General features: G+C 49.5%; 1 protein-coding gene across 2 annotated transcripts in view; it reads right to left on the minus strand.

The window, feature by feature from the left end:
- Positions 1-16,721, minus strand: part of ACSF2 (acyl-CoA synthetase family member 2) — a 38,095-nt gene that overhangs the window by 19,480 nt on the left and 1,894 nt on the right. For both annotated transcript variants that reach the window (XM_086623985.1, XM_086623984.1), the window contains exons 2-10: positions 12,490-12,685; positions 10,315-10,443; positions 9,266-9,319; positions 6,051-6,169; positions 5,670-5,832; positions 5,141-5,236; positions 4,070-4,218; positions 3,164-3,255; positions 1,995-2,071 (exon numbers count right to left, since the gene is read on the minus strand). In XM_086623985.1, the coding sequence (XP_086480111.1) occupies positions 1,995-2,071; positions 3,164-3,255; positions 4,070-4,218; positions 5,141-5,236; positions 5,670-5,832; positions 6,051-6,169; positions 9,266-9,319; positions 10,315-10,443; positions 12,490-12,685 (1,075 nt within the window). The remainder of the gene's footprint in view (positions 1-1,994; positions 2,072-3,163; positions 3,256-4,069; positions 4,219-5,140; positions 5,237-5,669; positions 5,833-6,050; positions 6,170-9,265; positions 9,320-10,314; positions 10,444-12,489; positions 12,686-16,721) is intronic.

Genomic DNA, 16,721 nt, shown 5'->3' on the forward strand with positions numbered 1-16,721 from the left:
CAGAGGCAACATAACCCATGGCCCCGATCAACCAGTTGGTCGCTGTCTCTCCCCTTCCAGTGGAGCAGAAGGGAGTGGGAAGGTAGGAGCATCCTTCCCCCAGCTGCTTGATCAGGAAAATTGGTCTCAACCCATGCAAAGAGACTCCTCTGCCTTCCCACGGAGGGGATCCCTGCAGGCCAGGGCTGAGGGGGAGAGGTGAAGCGATGACCAAGAAGCCATGACCCCGAGACCGAGCTGCCCTTTCACTCCAAAAGGCAGCGATCTCTCTAGGTCGGCCAGAACTCCTTTGAGTGAAGCAGTACTGGGAAACCCCAAAACTGAAGCCGTTTGAAGACCAGATTCCCTCCCGCTCTGTGGGCTCTACCAAGACACATGTACGTCCGAGAGGAGCAGGCGTGTGCCACGCAGCCTGGCATGGGCACCCCTCCTCTTCTGTCTGCCCATACTCCAGAGGATCTATCAGGACACCGGGATGACTGTGGTTTATTGTCACGGCTATTACAACACCACAGTTGCAACTTAACTGTGTTTTTTAATCCTAAAGAGTTATATAAATATATGTATATTTATTCCTCTGTAACTGAGTGTAAATGACCTTTAAGAGGGTGAAAACTCCTCTGTCTCCTATATAGAAATCAAATTGTATATTTTCTTATGTACATCTTCTGTATAAAGCTCTTGCTGCAAAGATGAATTCGACAAGTCTCCCCGTATCTGTCTGAGGGCTGGGGGATCAGAAGTAACACGAGACCGGTGGGACAAATATAGACTTAATCCTCTTTATCCTATGGGCAGAGCAACTGTTTGGGAGGGTTTTATTATTTCTCTTTCTACAAAGCAGGAACATATGACACCTAATGAGTCCTGGGCACTTGCAGTAATGTCTGAAAATATTTTGTGAGGCCAAACTCAAGCCTACTGTAAAAATAGGTAACTGTCACCTGACAGAGTCTGGGCAACGGCACCAGGGCTGTCCCTGGTGTTTTCAGCTCAGCATTAAGAGCATCATATCCAGGAAAAAACCCTGGCCGCCTCTGAGACAGCTCCAGGACAGATGCCCTGAACTCCCCTGATCCGCGGCAGAGCACACAGCCGTCCCTGTAAAACCCTCGTGCTGGTGCGGTCTGGGGCTGCCAACAATAACACGCCTGAGCTGATTCCCAGCCCGCACGCTTATCCATCACAACAGCCTGCTGCCCCAGCGTTAGCAAGCAGCGTGCCACCGAGGTCACTTCCTTTAAAATAAAACAAAAAAGCCCTTTTTTGGCTCAGCCATTCACTCACAGCCACACACATGCAGATGGCAGGACCCACCTACGGAGCGTGTCACCTGCGGTGCCCCTGACTCGCGTGCTGGTGGCCTGTCCCCCTCCACATGCGAGACGTGCTGATGCTCTTGCACAGGCCGAGGGTATGGGGACGCTCAACAGAGCAACAGCATGTGGTCTGGCATGTGCTGCCCTTCTGGCAACGCAATGCCTGGTGCTGCAGCGGTGGGTGATGCCGTTCTCGCTTCAGACTCAAAACATGTAGCATGCAACAAGGTTTTATATCTGCATGCAGCCTGGGATGGTGAAAGAAACCCGACAGCTCCACAGCAAGATGAACACATGCACCCACCCACACCGATACAAACCAGCAACGCCTCTTCCAGAATCATTCATCCTTGCAGCATGTGCAACAGAAGGGTTTATAAAAGCTTTGAACGGCACCAGCAGAAATTCTGCTTACAACACTGAATGCAATGTCTTCTTTTCTTACAGAGCTTCCTCCCCAGACACCCCACCAGCAACCAGGCAGAATCCCCCTTCTTCCTCCCAGCCCCTCCACACCTTCACTCCTCAGCCTGGCCTCGCACCCACAGTCCCATCATGCCTGATCCCAGCAGCTCTGGCACCGCTGGGTACCGCTGCGGCGCAGAGATGCCCAAGCTCAGGGTCTCACCACGACAAACACCACTTGTAGCTCTAGTCACAGCGACCACGACTCACCACAATCTCTGGCATGTGCATCTTGGTCATAATAATCTTCATGATCTCAGGGGGAACAGGGGAACCTGCAATGACTCCTGGAAAAAAGAGGAAAAGATGAACCTCTTGGAAACCATCTATTTATTCCCAGCATGGTCTCTCAGAAGGTTCTGCTCTCCCAGATTTAAATGCTGGCAAGACCTTTGGGATACACCGGTTCCTGTCAAAATACTTTCTATTTTTACGGATACAGGCCCTAGCTACTCTAGAAGCAAAGGCTGCAGCGAGGCCGGTTTGCCTGAATGAATTAAGGGTTGGCAGAGTTCACTCGTTAGGAAAATAAACTCTGGAGTCCAGACCTAGTCCAAGCTGCAGTTCCCAAAAAGCAAAGATTCAGAGCAGAAAGAGGCACAGATTTTTAGCAGGACAAACACTCCCATCGATCATCACCACCGTAAAACCAGAAACCTCTCCTCCTGCCTTGCATAGAGCAGCCCTCTTGGGAGAGGACAGGTCACATTTTCCCCTGTTCCGTCCTAGGATGACAGAGCGAAAAAGCGGGGCAATACATGGGCTTTGCTGGGGAACAAGATGAGACAGGATCATTTTTTGCATGAGAGATGATTAGACAATCTGCTTAAATGTTTCTTTATGCTCCAGCACCATCTTCTCTCCATGCTACCACCGCCTCAAAGGGGCTGGTGGTTTCCCCGTTCCAAATCAGCTTTTTCTGAGGCTGTTTGCGACGAGAGAGGAAGCTCCAGCACACGTTATCGCAGCCTCTCCAGCACTTAGATGAATGACTCCAAAAACAGGCAGGAAACTTCGGGTCAGAGAAATCACAGCCTAGCTCAGCTGTGGGGACTGCACCAGCCTACGGCTCACCGAGCTTCTGCTGCCACACCGTGGTGGCTGGTGAGACGAGAGTTGAGCAAAATCGGGCTTCCCAGCTGCCCGCCGTAGCTGATAAAACAGAAAAGTCCTTCCCCGATCTGCTTTGAGATGAAAATAATCTAAAAAATGCCTAATTATTGAAGGAAATCCCAAGGAAAGGAAATGTAGCATCAAATTAACAGTGAAACACAAAGCTCGTCTTCCCTCCAGATGAGCGATTTGCTCACAAAGCTTAATACAGGGAACCAGTAACATCCAGTTTCTCAGGATTTTTCCATTTGAGCTGTCAGACTTACCTCCCCGGAGACTTGACAGGTCGTAGGAGTCAAAGTCCGGCTGGGAGAGCATGTCTATAAACATGGTTGGCGTGCCGTATAGAAAGGAGCATCTTCGGGAAGGGGAGAGAAAAGGCAAAGCTGCAGAGCTGGAAGCGAATCAGCCCCAGCTCAGCACCCCATCCTGTTCCATCACTGAGCTGGAAGCGGGACAGCCCCGGCTCAGCACCCCGTCCTGTCCCATCACTGAGCTGGAAGCGGGACAGCCCCGGCTCAGCACCCCGTCCTGTCCCATCACTGAGCTGGAAGCGGGACAGCCCCGGCTCAGCACCCCGTCCTGTCCCATCACTGAGCTGGAAGCGGGACAGCCCCGGCTCAGCACCCCGTCCTGTCCATCACTGAGCTGGAAGCGGGACAGCCCCGGCTGTCCCATCGTGCACGGGGCTGCGGAGCAGCAGCATGGAGGCAGAAACAGCAAGTGTGCTCTTCCTCCGTGCATATATGCATACATATATATAAATACATGTGTGTGTGTATTATGCAGACACAATGATAGCTCTTTGTTTTTCATGAAGGACAAGCTGGAAACTCAACTATCTCAGCAGCGGAGCTGGGCTTGGAGAAGGAGGGCTGTTTTCACACCAGCCATAGGAAACCAAGACACCGCTACGCTTTCCAGCCGAAGCCCTACAGCAACCTGAAGGATCCCTCACTTTGGGGAGAAGAGAAGTGTGACAAACTCCCGAGCACAGCTGGAAAGGCAGGATTTAGGCTCCTGAAGTGCCCGTGCAAGTATGTGCACCAGCAAACTCGCCTCTCCCATCATGAGAGGGAAGAGGGTGAACAAGGGCTTGCAGGTGAGACAAGGGAAGAAAACATCACCCCAAGGCAGTGAGCTCCTCTGGAGCAAGACATAAACAAACTCACTTCTCCTGAGACACTGCCTCCAGAGCAGCCTTCCCCTCGAAACTCGGCGATGAGATGATGCAGGAGGACCCATGCAGAGCCATCACCATGCAGCCTCCCACCGACGCCAGGCAGTGATAGAAGGGCGCGGGGACGCCAATGCGATAATCCTGGGATCAAGCCACAGACAATGGTGAGGAGAGATCCTCCAGTCCCTGACTAGCCCATCTTGCTGCCAAAGAGCAAATATCCAGACAGAGAAGTTTCCCCTGGTTCACCGAAAACTTGCTGGAAAACTGACGCTCATCTGTGTTCCCGCTGGGTGGAAACACGACGCCGATGCTTTCTGCCTTTAATAAAAATCAGTTTGGGAAGATTTTTAATGTCAAAATTTCATTCTATGATTTTGCGGTGTCTTTTCTTTGCTGGACTTTTTGGTCTGGTATCGCTTAGACATTATTTTCTGATATGCCAGAAGAGTGGCAGTGCTCTGACTGGCACAAAATATGCTGGACTTGGCACATGCTATTGATTTTATTTTGTTTTTAAACACACCAAAGGCTCTAAAGACTGATTGAAACAACTCATCTCTTTTCTGGATCAAAGCTGTTGTGTTAGAAATAACTACTTCCAAACTTCAAAGGAAAATATTTGCCTTTAACAATTTTTAAAAGAAACTACAAATAGAAAGGTCATATCCTGATAAGAGTTATGAGACTGTATAAATGACTCAAAATGAAGTCATGTAAAACAAATTAAAACCTCGTTCAACAGAACTCAAAGCTAGCATCCAGAGTCTCGTAATTATTTGAAACAAGTATTCACCAAAAAGAAAAGCGATGAATTTCAGTTTTTCTCCCACGAAAAGGTATTTTCTTTTTTTTTTCCCCCAAAAAAAATCTTCACATGAAACTAAAATAAGACATCAGTGAAACTCCATTGAAATGAAAACTGTTATACATGAGTATCCCCCAATGTCATTTGCAGCAAAACATCCTGCCCTTCTGCTGAGCAAGCACCAATGCTCTCCACACACGTGGTCTCTCTTTGGCACTGGAGACCACCCCAAACTGTTGTTCCACCGAGACCCACCTGCTCTGTGATCCCCAGCCTCAGACCAATCAGATTGGCGTTATTCACAATGTTCCTGTGAGAGAGGGTGGCTCCTTTGGGACTTCCCGTTGTCCCCTGAAAAACACAGGCATTACGCAATGAAGCCACCTTTTTCGAGGATGAGCTACGTGTGCTCTCAGGGGCAATTTCCCAGGCAGATTCTGGGGTGATCTTGCACTTCATTCTCCATTCAGACCTGGGAGACTTTATTTTCCTCTTTAACAGCACCTTAATCCCAAATTAAATCAAAAAATGGTCCAACTTTAGTTGAACAGAATTCACATGACACCCTTCTTATCTCCATCAGCCCTTCAGAAAAGGCTGAGCAGCAAGAATGGAAGAAGCAAGGGGAAACACTGGAATGTTCCCTCCATCCTACAGCAGAAGATGGAACCAGGGCTTGATCTCAGAGGGCAGAAGGCAAAGGAAGTGGGATGCTCAGTATTGCACACATCTTTCCCTGTGTCCTCAATGAAGAACCCAACCAGGAACAGGCAGGAGCACCTACTGAAGTGAACTGGATGTTGATGGGGTCATTGCAGGAGAGGGTCCGCTGCACGGCTCTTAACTGCTTCATATGGCTGCTGTCCCCAGCCTGCATCACTTCATCCATGTGGAAGGTGCCAGGCAGCTTAGAGTCCACGGTGATGACAATGGATAAGTCAGGTAACCTGGTAGAAAGAAAAATACCATCAGCAATAAGGAGAAAACTGCCTGGACAGGTGTACGCTGGACAGGGTAAACTTCCAGGACAGCCTAACCCCTTCTCTTCAGATGAGACCTCGCACAGGTCCTCCTTCTGCTGGAGCCTGTGTCATGCAGCTGAGAGGACACAATGCAGGACACAGCTGTGAGGTCAGTGCAAAGTCACCAGATGTTCCTAACTCACCTTTTGCTCTTTATTCCCCCTGGAGTGGCTTTTTCTAGCTCAGGACACGACTGCTTTAGAATATCATAGTATTTCTGGGTTTTAAATTGAGTGGGAAACACCAGGGCCTTACAGCCAACCTGTGAAGGGAGACAGAAACTCGTGAGAAGTCACGTCGGGCTGACATTCAGGACACGATAAAGAGCAGTCACCACCGACCCAGGTTGCAGCCCTGCGACCCTACGCAGCCAGCGTTAGCCATGAACGCCGCACCCGGATTTTGCCCGTGGCTTGTTTCTGCAAGCTCGTGATACGATGAGTATCTAAGTATCTAAACCTGGAGATTTTTAACTCTTCCTAGCAAGAGCCACGGCATGCAGAAGCTTAAAAATCCACTGAAGAGCATGACACGGGTCTTGGTGCAGCAGCCCCCCTCCCCGGGACTGGGGACGTGCCTCCGGTGGGCAGGTCCACACCAAGCCCTCACTAACGAGCTGTGAGCTCATTAGACCCCATGAGTGTGGGGCAGGGTGCTGTCACCGCGTACCCAGCACCCTGAGCCCTGACCCACGCCGGCAGCCGCTGCTTTGCTCCTTCCCGGCGTTCGGCTTGGGACGGGCTGGTTGCATTTCGCTGGGCGAGAGAGCAGAGCTGCGGGCTGAGGTTCCCTCTTCTCCCAGGATCAGTGCTCCTCACTGCGAGCACAAAGTAAAAAACTGATTTTTTTCAGATGAGGAGTCGCAAAACTAACAAGAAGTCCAGTCCTGATATACGGGAAAGAAAATAAAAAAATATATTCATTTGATTTGATCTGAAATTAGGATTTTTGAGGAACTTCAGAAAAAATAAGGAAACCTGAAGACTGCCTCTCAGGTCAAGCCAAGGTTTTGTTGTGGTTTTTGTTAAGATGTTCCATTTCCTAAGATTTTTTCCTCTTCTTTTTAACGCATTGGCTATTTTGAAAGTTAAAGCATCTTTCATTCCATCTTCACATTTACACAATCCTGAAACGAAGCACTTTCATTACTCCAAGAATTTCTGTTTCTTTTTCAGCAGAAGAGATTTGCTGAATTTGACCCAGATTTGCAAACTGCTTTCATCTTCCAAAAAATGCATCCTTGTCAAATAAACTGTTTACATAAATGATTTACTCGGCTGTTTTCACTGTTTTCCCAAGGTCCGTGAAATAAGGAGGCCAAGGCTATGCCAATAAATTATTTGTAAGTACCCTCCGGGGTCTGTCAGAAGGGAAGACAAACATTTGCCCTACTTCCTAGAAGAGTCTGCCCAAAACCCAGAGGACTGGGTCTGTTCTGGAATGTTTTGGGCCTTTGCAACTTTTTACTATTAGTTCCTTCGAACTACTCTTCTGGTTGAACTAGCTTTGCAAAATAGATGCTATGTGAGGAGAGGAGCCCGTGGGGCAGATGCTCTATGAGATACAGGTCTCTAGTTGGGCATCTCCCACTTGGACTCAACCTGAACAGCAGAAGTTCTGTCTTTAAAAGACCTGTCATATAAAAGTTGTCATCAGTTTGCTTTTATGAAGCCCTGGAAATACAGCAAGAACCAGAGGAATGATTATTCAGCACATATTACTCTCTATACCAAAGGGAGGGAACCCGATGGAGCAAGGAAGGGACTCTGACAGGATCCAACAGGCAAAGCTCTAAATCCTTCAGGGGTTTTGTTGCGCAAGTAAACAAACACAAATGAGTAATTAGGAGGGCGAGGGACACCAGAGATCCCAGTGCCAAAGGTATATGGGAAAGCTAGGAATGCCAGAAAACCTGGGAGGGTGAGACAGGAGTAACTCCCAATGGAGCTACCACACGTTTCTGCTCTTACCCCATCGCCACTCCAGATTTACACCAGAGGAGAAGAATCAGAGCAGAGTCTGACACGCAGAGATGGAAAGGAAAGCAAAAGCCAGGTGTCACTGGGAAAAAAAGGAAAGCACTGCTGGTCACATCTCCACCCGGTGAGAGAAGCAGGAGGACATTGGCACTGGAAGAGACACGCTTCACCACAGCACCGTGTTCAGTCCTGATGTATGAGAAGAGGAGCGACACCGGGGAGACTATTGTAAAAGGATTAAATGAAAGATGAAATGGGAACTCAAACTGCAGACCAGCAACCGAATTACAGAGTCACCGACGCACAAGGAAAGTCTCCCTGTTGCTAGAAATTATCCACTTCTTTCTAGGTAAAGCCAGAACTCAGACGGTGCTGGGAAGACCCAGATGTGGTTACAGCTCTTCGGATATCAGCCTTTGATTTAAAGCTGAACAAACCACAGCTGAGCAAATTAGCTTCTTAAGCTTAGGATTAATTTCTAGTTGTCAAATGTTTAGCAGCCTGGACTCCTCATTACTGAAACCAAGGAGCCAGAACTGTTTAAGCTGATGGGTGCTCTGCACGCTGCAAACTCAAACCCAGGCAGGCGTACGAGGGTAGCTGAGGCAGCAAGGGTCAGACAGCAGAAAGATGTCAAGCAGTGCCGATACCTAGGACTTAAACCAAGTTAAACTTGAGACCAGCTAGGCCTAGGACGTACAGGAGGGAGAAAACAAGCTACCAAGTAGGCTGGTCCTTTCTGAGCCTTCCTGCTTTCAAGATTAAAATCCCAGATGGTGACTTTTGCCCTGAGCGGGAGGCAGGCAGGATGGCAGCGAGTCAGGCAGGAGAGCCGCGCGGTGCTCTCCCTCCTGGGCAGGCTGGAGCACAGTGTGGGAAAGTTAAAACTGATTTAAGACAGATGTTGCCTCTAGAGGTTGCAGCCACGCTCCGCTACTACATCGTCTCTGCTGTCCTGGCTCCAGCTTCTCGGGTAGAACAATTCCTGGGTCAGACGTTTAGTCTTGCCTTGTTTTCCCTATTTCCTGGTAAATGCCTGCTGGCAGGTCTGGCTGTTATTGCTGTAATACTGGCAGTACACAGTTGTTAGCAGAGAGAGAGAGATGAGAAGGATGCAGAAGTCTCCATCAAAGGGACAGGGTGGTGGTCAAAGGCAACAGCAGCAAACGCGGCCACTTAACCGCAGTGTCACCCCCTTGGTCACTGCGTGGTGGTGTTCCCTCTACATGGCCACCACCGCCAGCATGCCCCCTCTCCAGCCAGCTCGCCCTGATATGCCCAAGTGCTTAACTGTGCCCCTACTATCCCCTTTAGCAGACGCTGCTTGTGTCCGTTCTCCTAACGAATCAGTTAGCATTACCGGAAAGTGCCGTACAAACCTTCCTAATGACAAACTCCAGCTCAACGGCCTGGTAGGCTGGATTCACGGATACCTTAAGAGGGAGAAACAAGAAGGTTGATCAGATTTACCCTTGCCTTGAAAACCCTCTTCCCTAACACATATTTCAACAGAAAAGTTCTCCCAGGGACAAGCTGCATTCAAAGCCTCTCCTTGTACAGAGATTTCACATTCACCAGAAAAATTATCTGAATCCTATGTTTGCATGAAACAAAACAATCAGATGAGAGATTTATGATGAGAGGTCTGATAGTCACAACAGAGTTTCAGGAGTCAAAACCAGACCTCCTGTTGCCCAGGCAGACATTCCATCCACTGAACTGAAGACTCAACACTCAAGAGCAAGTCAGGTTTCTTAACAGACAGCCATGAAAATACCAGCTTTCTCCTGTCCCACTCTCGACAGAAGCAGCACTGGCCACTGGACCTGAGTTCATACCAAGTCATGCTCATCCACCCTCTTCCTGTGTCTTAGCAGACACCAGGATGATCCACAATGGAGAAAACGGACCAGAAGGTTCGGTGCAGCCCTTACCACGACGCACTGTCTAAATAAGGCACATTTTGGTGAACGTGCCAGGCTGTACTCTCAAATAAAAACTGGCTTTGCGAGATATGCAACTTGGACTGCGTTTTTAAGTGAGCATTTGCCCCATGAAGCAATACAGGTCCTATCTAAGAGGGATCTAAATAGCCGGTAACTTTAGGACAGCAGCATAAAACATAAAAATGGTCCTACAGGCAACAGCAAGTCTCCATCTATCATCGGCTGCTGCAGGCTAGTTGACAGCAGTCCATTTCTTGCTGCTCCCTCCTCTGCAGGCTGCTTTCCTACAGAGCAGAGGACAAAGACACAGAGGGCTGCACGGATTTTGTTTAAACACTGGATTCAGTTATAGTCAACATGCTGGGTAAGAGCATGGAAAAAAGAGACGGCAAACTTTATTCTCCAGTATCTCCTATTGCTTCTTTGTCTCCATTTCCTTTCCCAACAGACTACTAAAAACCCAGACACTGCAAAGTTCTTACCAGGATGATTCCTGCCTGGGCAGTTGCAAACTGCAAGAGAACCCACTCGTATTTATTGGGACACCATATCCCCAGCCTGTCTCCCTTCTTCAGGCCAAGAGCCAGAAGCCCAGCGGCTGCCTGGTCCACCTGTAAAACACAAGACAGGAGCCTGGGGATCACATGAGTAGGAGTGGGGAATATCTGTCTCCAGGCGCTGTTTTCTGGAGAAAAAGCATCATCTTTGCAACTGCAATCGGGTAGAACGTGCCTCTGCTGCAATCTGTCAGCCTACTGCTGCCGCATCTTCTGAGCCACAGACCAGCCCCTGCTTAGTAGGCTGACTGAAAGCATAAAAATCACAGAATCGTAGAATGGTTTGAGTTGGAAGGGACCTCAAAGATCATCCAGTTCCAACTCCCTGGCCATGGGCAGGGACACCTTCCACTAGACCAGGTTGCTCAAAGCCTCATCCAACCTGGCCTTGAATGCTTCCAGGGATGGGGCAGCCACAGCTTCTCTGGGCAGCCTGTTCCAGTGCCTCACCACCCTCAATGTAAATTTTTTTTATCTTAGATCTAATCAAAATCTCCCCTCTTTCAGTTTAAAGCCATTACCCCTTGTCCTGTCATGACACACCCTTGTCAAAAGCCCCTCTCCAGCTTTCTTGTAGCCCCTTTAGCTACTGGAAGGCTGCTAGGTCTCCCCGGAGCCTTCTCTTCTCCAGGCTGAACAATTCCAACTCTCTCAGCCTGTCTCCATAGCAGAGATGCTCCAGCCCTTGGATCACCTTGGTGGCCTCCTCTGGACTCGCTCCAACAGCTTCATGTCCTTCTTGTTTGGGGACCCCAGAGCTGAACACAGCACTGCAGGGGGGTCTCACAAGAGCAGAGCAGAGAGGAAGAATCCCCTCCCTCAACCTGCTGCCCACGCTGCTTTGGATGCAGCGCAGGACACAGTTGGCTTTCTGGGCTGCCAGCACACGTTGCCGGCTCATGGTGAGCTTAATAACAAGCACGGATCAACACAACACAGCAGGAAGGAAATCAAAATAGGCAATTATGTACAAATAGTTGGAAATTAATTCTTGCCCGAAGTGTATTTAGTGTCTAGCTCCTCATCAACTCAATTTAGGACTAAGTCTTACCCATATGCTGGGCCCATCTACACCGTTGGATCTGCCTCCATTGTGGCATATCACTTACTGCTAAAAGGACTCGGGCAGAACACTGTATCAAGTGATTTTTGACCAGTCTGGGGTTCCTATCCTCATCAACTCACATTCAGCCACTATATTAACATGACTACTTTATTTTACAAGATGGTAAGCGTGTTTCGGGTGTGCAGATGTATGTACAAATATTCTGAGGTATTCAGGAAAGTTCGTAGCGCTTTGTCATGTTCTCACATGAATTCATGAAATCTGCCTTGTAGGAGACATGAATTTGAGGAACAGCTATTCTCTGATTTAGTTCTGAATTGTAGCCTACTTTTTAAAATAAGGGTGAACACAGCTAATCTTGTTTATCTGAATGGATGTAACCAAAATGCTAGTAAATCTTTTTAAAAAAAACCTCTAAACAATTCTTCCTATCCAAGACCATAACATACAGTTAATAGAAACCTTCCAGGTAGTTAGCCTTGGAATATTGCCCCTCCATTCGGAATACACATAAACGTATATTCATATTAATATACACACATACACAGAAACACCCACACACGGGTTTTGCATGTGATATTGAGAGCAAGTCCTTGACTTTGCTCAGTTGCCTTTCTGCTTGGACTAGAAACCTCTACACGCTCCGGACCTCTGACAGTCGGAGCAGAGCGACTCATCCAAGAGCTGGAGCCTGCTTTGGTTGAGAAAAACACTGTGACTCAGCCCATAACACATCAAATAGGGGTGATAATTTCTAAGTATGCAAGTTCATTCTAGAGTATTCAGCAAGCATTTTACACACGCTGCCTTCTCCCTTTGATCTCAAGACTCTAAGGAGGACAAAGGCAGCACACACCCATCAGCGTGTGCCAGGGAGGTGCTGTCATCCTCTGCCCAGGGCCAGGATGAGGATCCACATACGACAAATCTCACTCCTGAGCTGCGCAATGAAATCATTTTCCATTTCTCCATCACGCCTGCTGCTGCCGTTGTCCACCTGCCTGGGCTCCCCACGGGGCGAACCAGGCACTCACCTCCTCTTTGAACTGAGCAAACGTCCTCCGAAGCCCATCTCGGCAGAAGACCAAGGCTTCGCGGTCAGGAAACCGTTCAACGGTCTCATCCATGCACTGGCCCACGGTTTTGCTGAGAAGGGGAATGTCCAAGGTCCCCTGGATGTAGCTGGTGGTCACCCGGTGGGAGGCAGACGGCATCCCTGTGTGCAGGGCACTGCGAAAGAAAAGGAGAAGAGTCTATTTTTTAACATAAACCACCAATACAATTCTCCCCACCTGGAAGGTTTATCAGCCTCCTGACAGCACCAGGAGTACTCGATGCACGTCCCCACACCGGTGGGGACCTCGGGCAGCCACTTCAGCGGGTCAAGATGACCAGAACTCCGAAAGCACTTGGAAAGCATGTGCAGCAGCCGGGGGAACACCGGGCAGGTGAGCAGCCTCGGTCACCCCCGTGCACCCACCCGGACCTGCCCATACCAGCAGGCAGCACAGGCAGAGCCTCCAGCCCTCCACTGGAAACCCAGATCCCGCTCATTGCCAGGGAAGGAGCCTGCACCAACCCTGCAGCCTGGTCCTACAGTTGTTCACATTTCGGGATATCTGGATGGAAGATGGACTTTGCTGAGAGATGGCAACTGGGTTTGGTCTTTCTGCAACATTAAATAGTGCAAATAACTTGGAAGGAACACAATCAAAACAATTCATAAGGAAATTCCCCTGACTGGCTTTTCTTTGCCAGAAAGAGCAGACGACTGAGAAAGAGAAAGTTAAAATTAAAGTCAGAGGTTTGCCATTTTATGAGTCTCCAAAACAGTCTGTAGAGGAGAGTCTAATCCTGCAGACTAAAAACTGTTTAGAAGAGTTCAAAGAAGTCGAGCTGTAACCGAGAGGCATTTCCAAAGTAACGGTCTGCGTAGCCAAAGCAAGCGGCTGTACGTGCTTTACTGCCTCTGCCTGCTGGACCGCAAGGAGTTTATGGTACTGGAGACAGGATCAGTAAAACGAGGAGCTGCCAGCGAGAGGAGGGTGGAGATGAGCAGGAGCAATAATACAGCAGGGTGACGGGGTGGAGGGGACTATACCCACAGCAAACACAGGACAGGCGGAGAGCGGGGAGGTTTTTCAGCAGAGCAGCAGCTGGGCAGGAACAGCACAACAGGGTCCTCGAGAGGAGCACAGAGATGTTGTGCTGGAGGCCAGGGTGAAAAGGGAACATAGTTCAGAGAGGCAGCAATGAGAAGATGTGGGCACGGCAGCAGGGAAAACAATTTTAAAATCATTAAGACTTTCACTGAGGTCTGATCATCGGTGGAAAAGCAGCAACCTCCCCTCAAAGCACAGCTCCTGACCATCCGCCCCGGTTTCTCTTTCCACCTCCTGCTCCAAGCCTCTCTGCGCCCCAGCAGCCCTCCCTCCACACTGCCCTCCTCCCCGGGCAGCCCCCACTTCCTCTGTCCCTCCTCACTGCCCCCCTGCCTCCCTCCGTGCTCTCAGCTCCTTCGTTCCCACTGCAGGAGATGACCAGGGAGGTCAGGGTGAAGCGACACGGTGGGTGCAGAGCTCAGAGGCAATGCCCTGTGTTTGCACATTCAGTGTGTAATGGGGTGATCTCTTTCCTAGAGAGGAAAACCAGATCAGCCTGAACTCCATTTTCCCCTGTTTGCTATGGGATTAATATTCTGCAACAACGTGATGCTATTTACCGCACAGGATTTGTTTTCCTGCCCATGAGAAACAAATCCCAGCATGAAGTTACTTCCCTCTACGGGGTGGAGTTTGGTCTCGAGAGAAGCACAAAACAAGATTTTTGCCTTCCGGGGGGAATTTTGCTCAGAGCTGAGCCGACCCTAATTCCCTTACTGCTCTTCTGCAGATGGAGGGTTGTGCAACTCCCACTGCCTCCCTGCAGACATCTCTCTCTGCAGATCTCTTGAGCAACCCACATCAAGGTTGTAGGGCTGCCGAGGAAGAGGAGGGAGGACAAGTGCTAAACTGAACTCTCTTGCATTGTTTGAAAGCTCCCGGGCAAGGCACATAGATAAACATGGAAATGAAAGCAAGCTCTGCAGAAGAAAAGGCTTTCTAAAAATAGGTTATATAAAATAAAGGTTGAAAAAGCTCTCCCTAAGCCAAGGGAAGGAAGAACGCTCCTGGGAAAGCAGTAAAAGCCACCACAGCCACCGCCATGGCCGCTCGCGGTTCGAAGCCGCCATCCCACCGCCGCAGGGTGGGCTCAGACAAGCCGCTCCAGCCGCGCACGTGGGCGGACGAGGAAACCACCGGCTGTTTGCAAAAAACAGCTCATGGTGACAACCACACTCACGTCTCTCTAAAGCCAAGTCGCCTCCAGTTTCAGCGGAGCCTGTCCCTAAAACACTCTGCTTTTCTCCGCCAGCTGAAGCACAGATGAGTCCCTGCTTGCTCCCACAACCCAAAAAGTGCTGGAGCTGCCAGAGAGCAGCTGCTGCCCTGGTTGTGCAAGAGCACTTTCCCTGAGCACTGTCCCCGGGGCCACTGGGAGCCAAGCAAGCTCGGTGCCGGGCTGGAGTGGGAGCAGACAGAGAAGCATTTCCTGGACCACAAGGTTCCTCTGGTGATACCACCCGAGGAACTAATTGGGAAAAAATTTGGTCCAACATGTTCTTCTACTGTGTGATTGAAAAACAAACCCCAAAACCCCACTGCAAAAGGAGACTGGAGAGGGGAGGAAAAATTATTAGAAAATTCAGATTGTCAGAAAATTCAATCGAAATCCAAAACGTCTGGCTGAAACAGTCTCCTGCTCTTGGCAGCCAGTCTTCAAGAGGTACTTGCACAACCCTGCATTGCTAATGAGAAGGGTGGTATTTTACACTGTCACGTCTTGGCAAAACCCTAGGCAGATCAGGCTTCCTGGTCACACTCTCTCAATTTTTTCCCAGGCCTGAAGAGTCAATGGGTTTCACTGACCTGGCAGGAACCAGACCTTCACACTAAATGCAAGAGGGTGCAAAGCCAGAGCCAAACGGATGTTCCACCTCCAGTCTTCATGGCTACAGCTTCCTCCCTATCCCAAACATGGGGATGAAAGAACATCGAAAAGCAGTAAAAGACATTTTTACAAAGCCCTGCACTCCAAAACACTGTGAAACCACTGCTGGTTCCCCTCATGGTCTGAAAACACGCACAGCTTCCTCTAACAGGTCCCAAGCAGTCACACCTTCAAATGAAAGCATCAGCAGCTTTGAAATTAAGGCCTGAGATATCTCACACTCCCAGCCCAGAGTCACTAACTCTCCCAAAGTGCTGCTCACACGATTTCCTTGAACACATTAAGGGAAGCAAAGATCCTGATGAGCTTGGGAAGAGACTGTCATCTAGTTTGAGCTCCCTGAATTCTGGTCTGATGTTCTCACTTGCTTCAACGTTCCCATATCCCTTATCTCCTGGCCACAGCAAGAGCGAGAGTTGCGGGATAAACCAGAGCAGGCTGCTGGAAGCACCGGGGGTTGAGAACTGGAGAAACGAGGCAGACACACGGTACATTCGTTATCAGTAGCATCACGCTGGAAATCACGGGGGGTGGGTCTCCCTCCCACCTACAGCCAGCAGCACATGTGTGTATCTGATCTGAAAGAATGCACCAAGACAGCTCTACACAGACAGGGTCCAAAGGATTTAGAAATAATCTTTTTGTTCATCTTTGTAACAGAAAACAAGCAATTCAGCCTCCACCTCCTCCTGTGAAGCATCTGGTATTGCTGGAGATAAAACAAGACTGATGGTCTGACATTACAGCAGCTCATTCCCCTGCCTCAGCCGGAGCCGAGCAAACCAAACTCCGCTTGCTGCCGGGTCTTGGCGTAGACGGTCAAACACCGCTCCTGGAGAGCACGTGCTTTCTGCTGGCAACACATTCCAGCAGCAAGAGTGCCCACGGTGCCTGCAGATGAGCCAGCCCCAGCACTCAACTCCTCCTGCAAAACTCCGTAACCCCGGAGTTCAGCCACGCAACAGAACGGAGAAACTCCAGAGACCCAGGGAAAAAAATCCCTCACGAAAGGCAAAGCGAGCAGCTGGGACGCTGGCAGGCCCAGAAGGGACCCCTGCCCGATGGCAGCAAGCAGAAACAGCCAGAGTGCAGCAAGCACTCTCACCTAATCCTAGCAATTTGTACTTATCTTTGACCGGCCTCAACTAACCTTTTATAGCTGTTGGTACAAGATAACCACCTTCATTTTTCACCTTTAACTCTTCGCCAGTCTCTA

This window comes from Tauraco erythrolophus, chromosome 20 (assembly GCF_009769465.1).
Source record: "Tauraco erythrolophus isolate bTauEry1 chromosome 20, bTauEry1.pri, whole genome shotgun sequence".
Lineage (NCBI taxonomy): Eukaryota > Metazoa > Chordata > Aves > Musophagiformes > Musophagidae > Tauraco > Tauraco erythrolophus.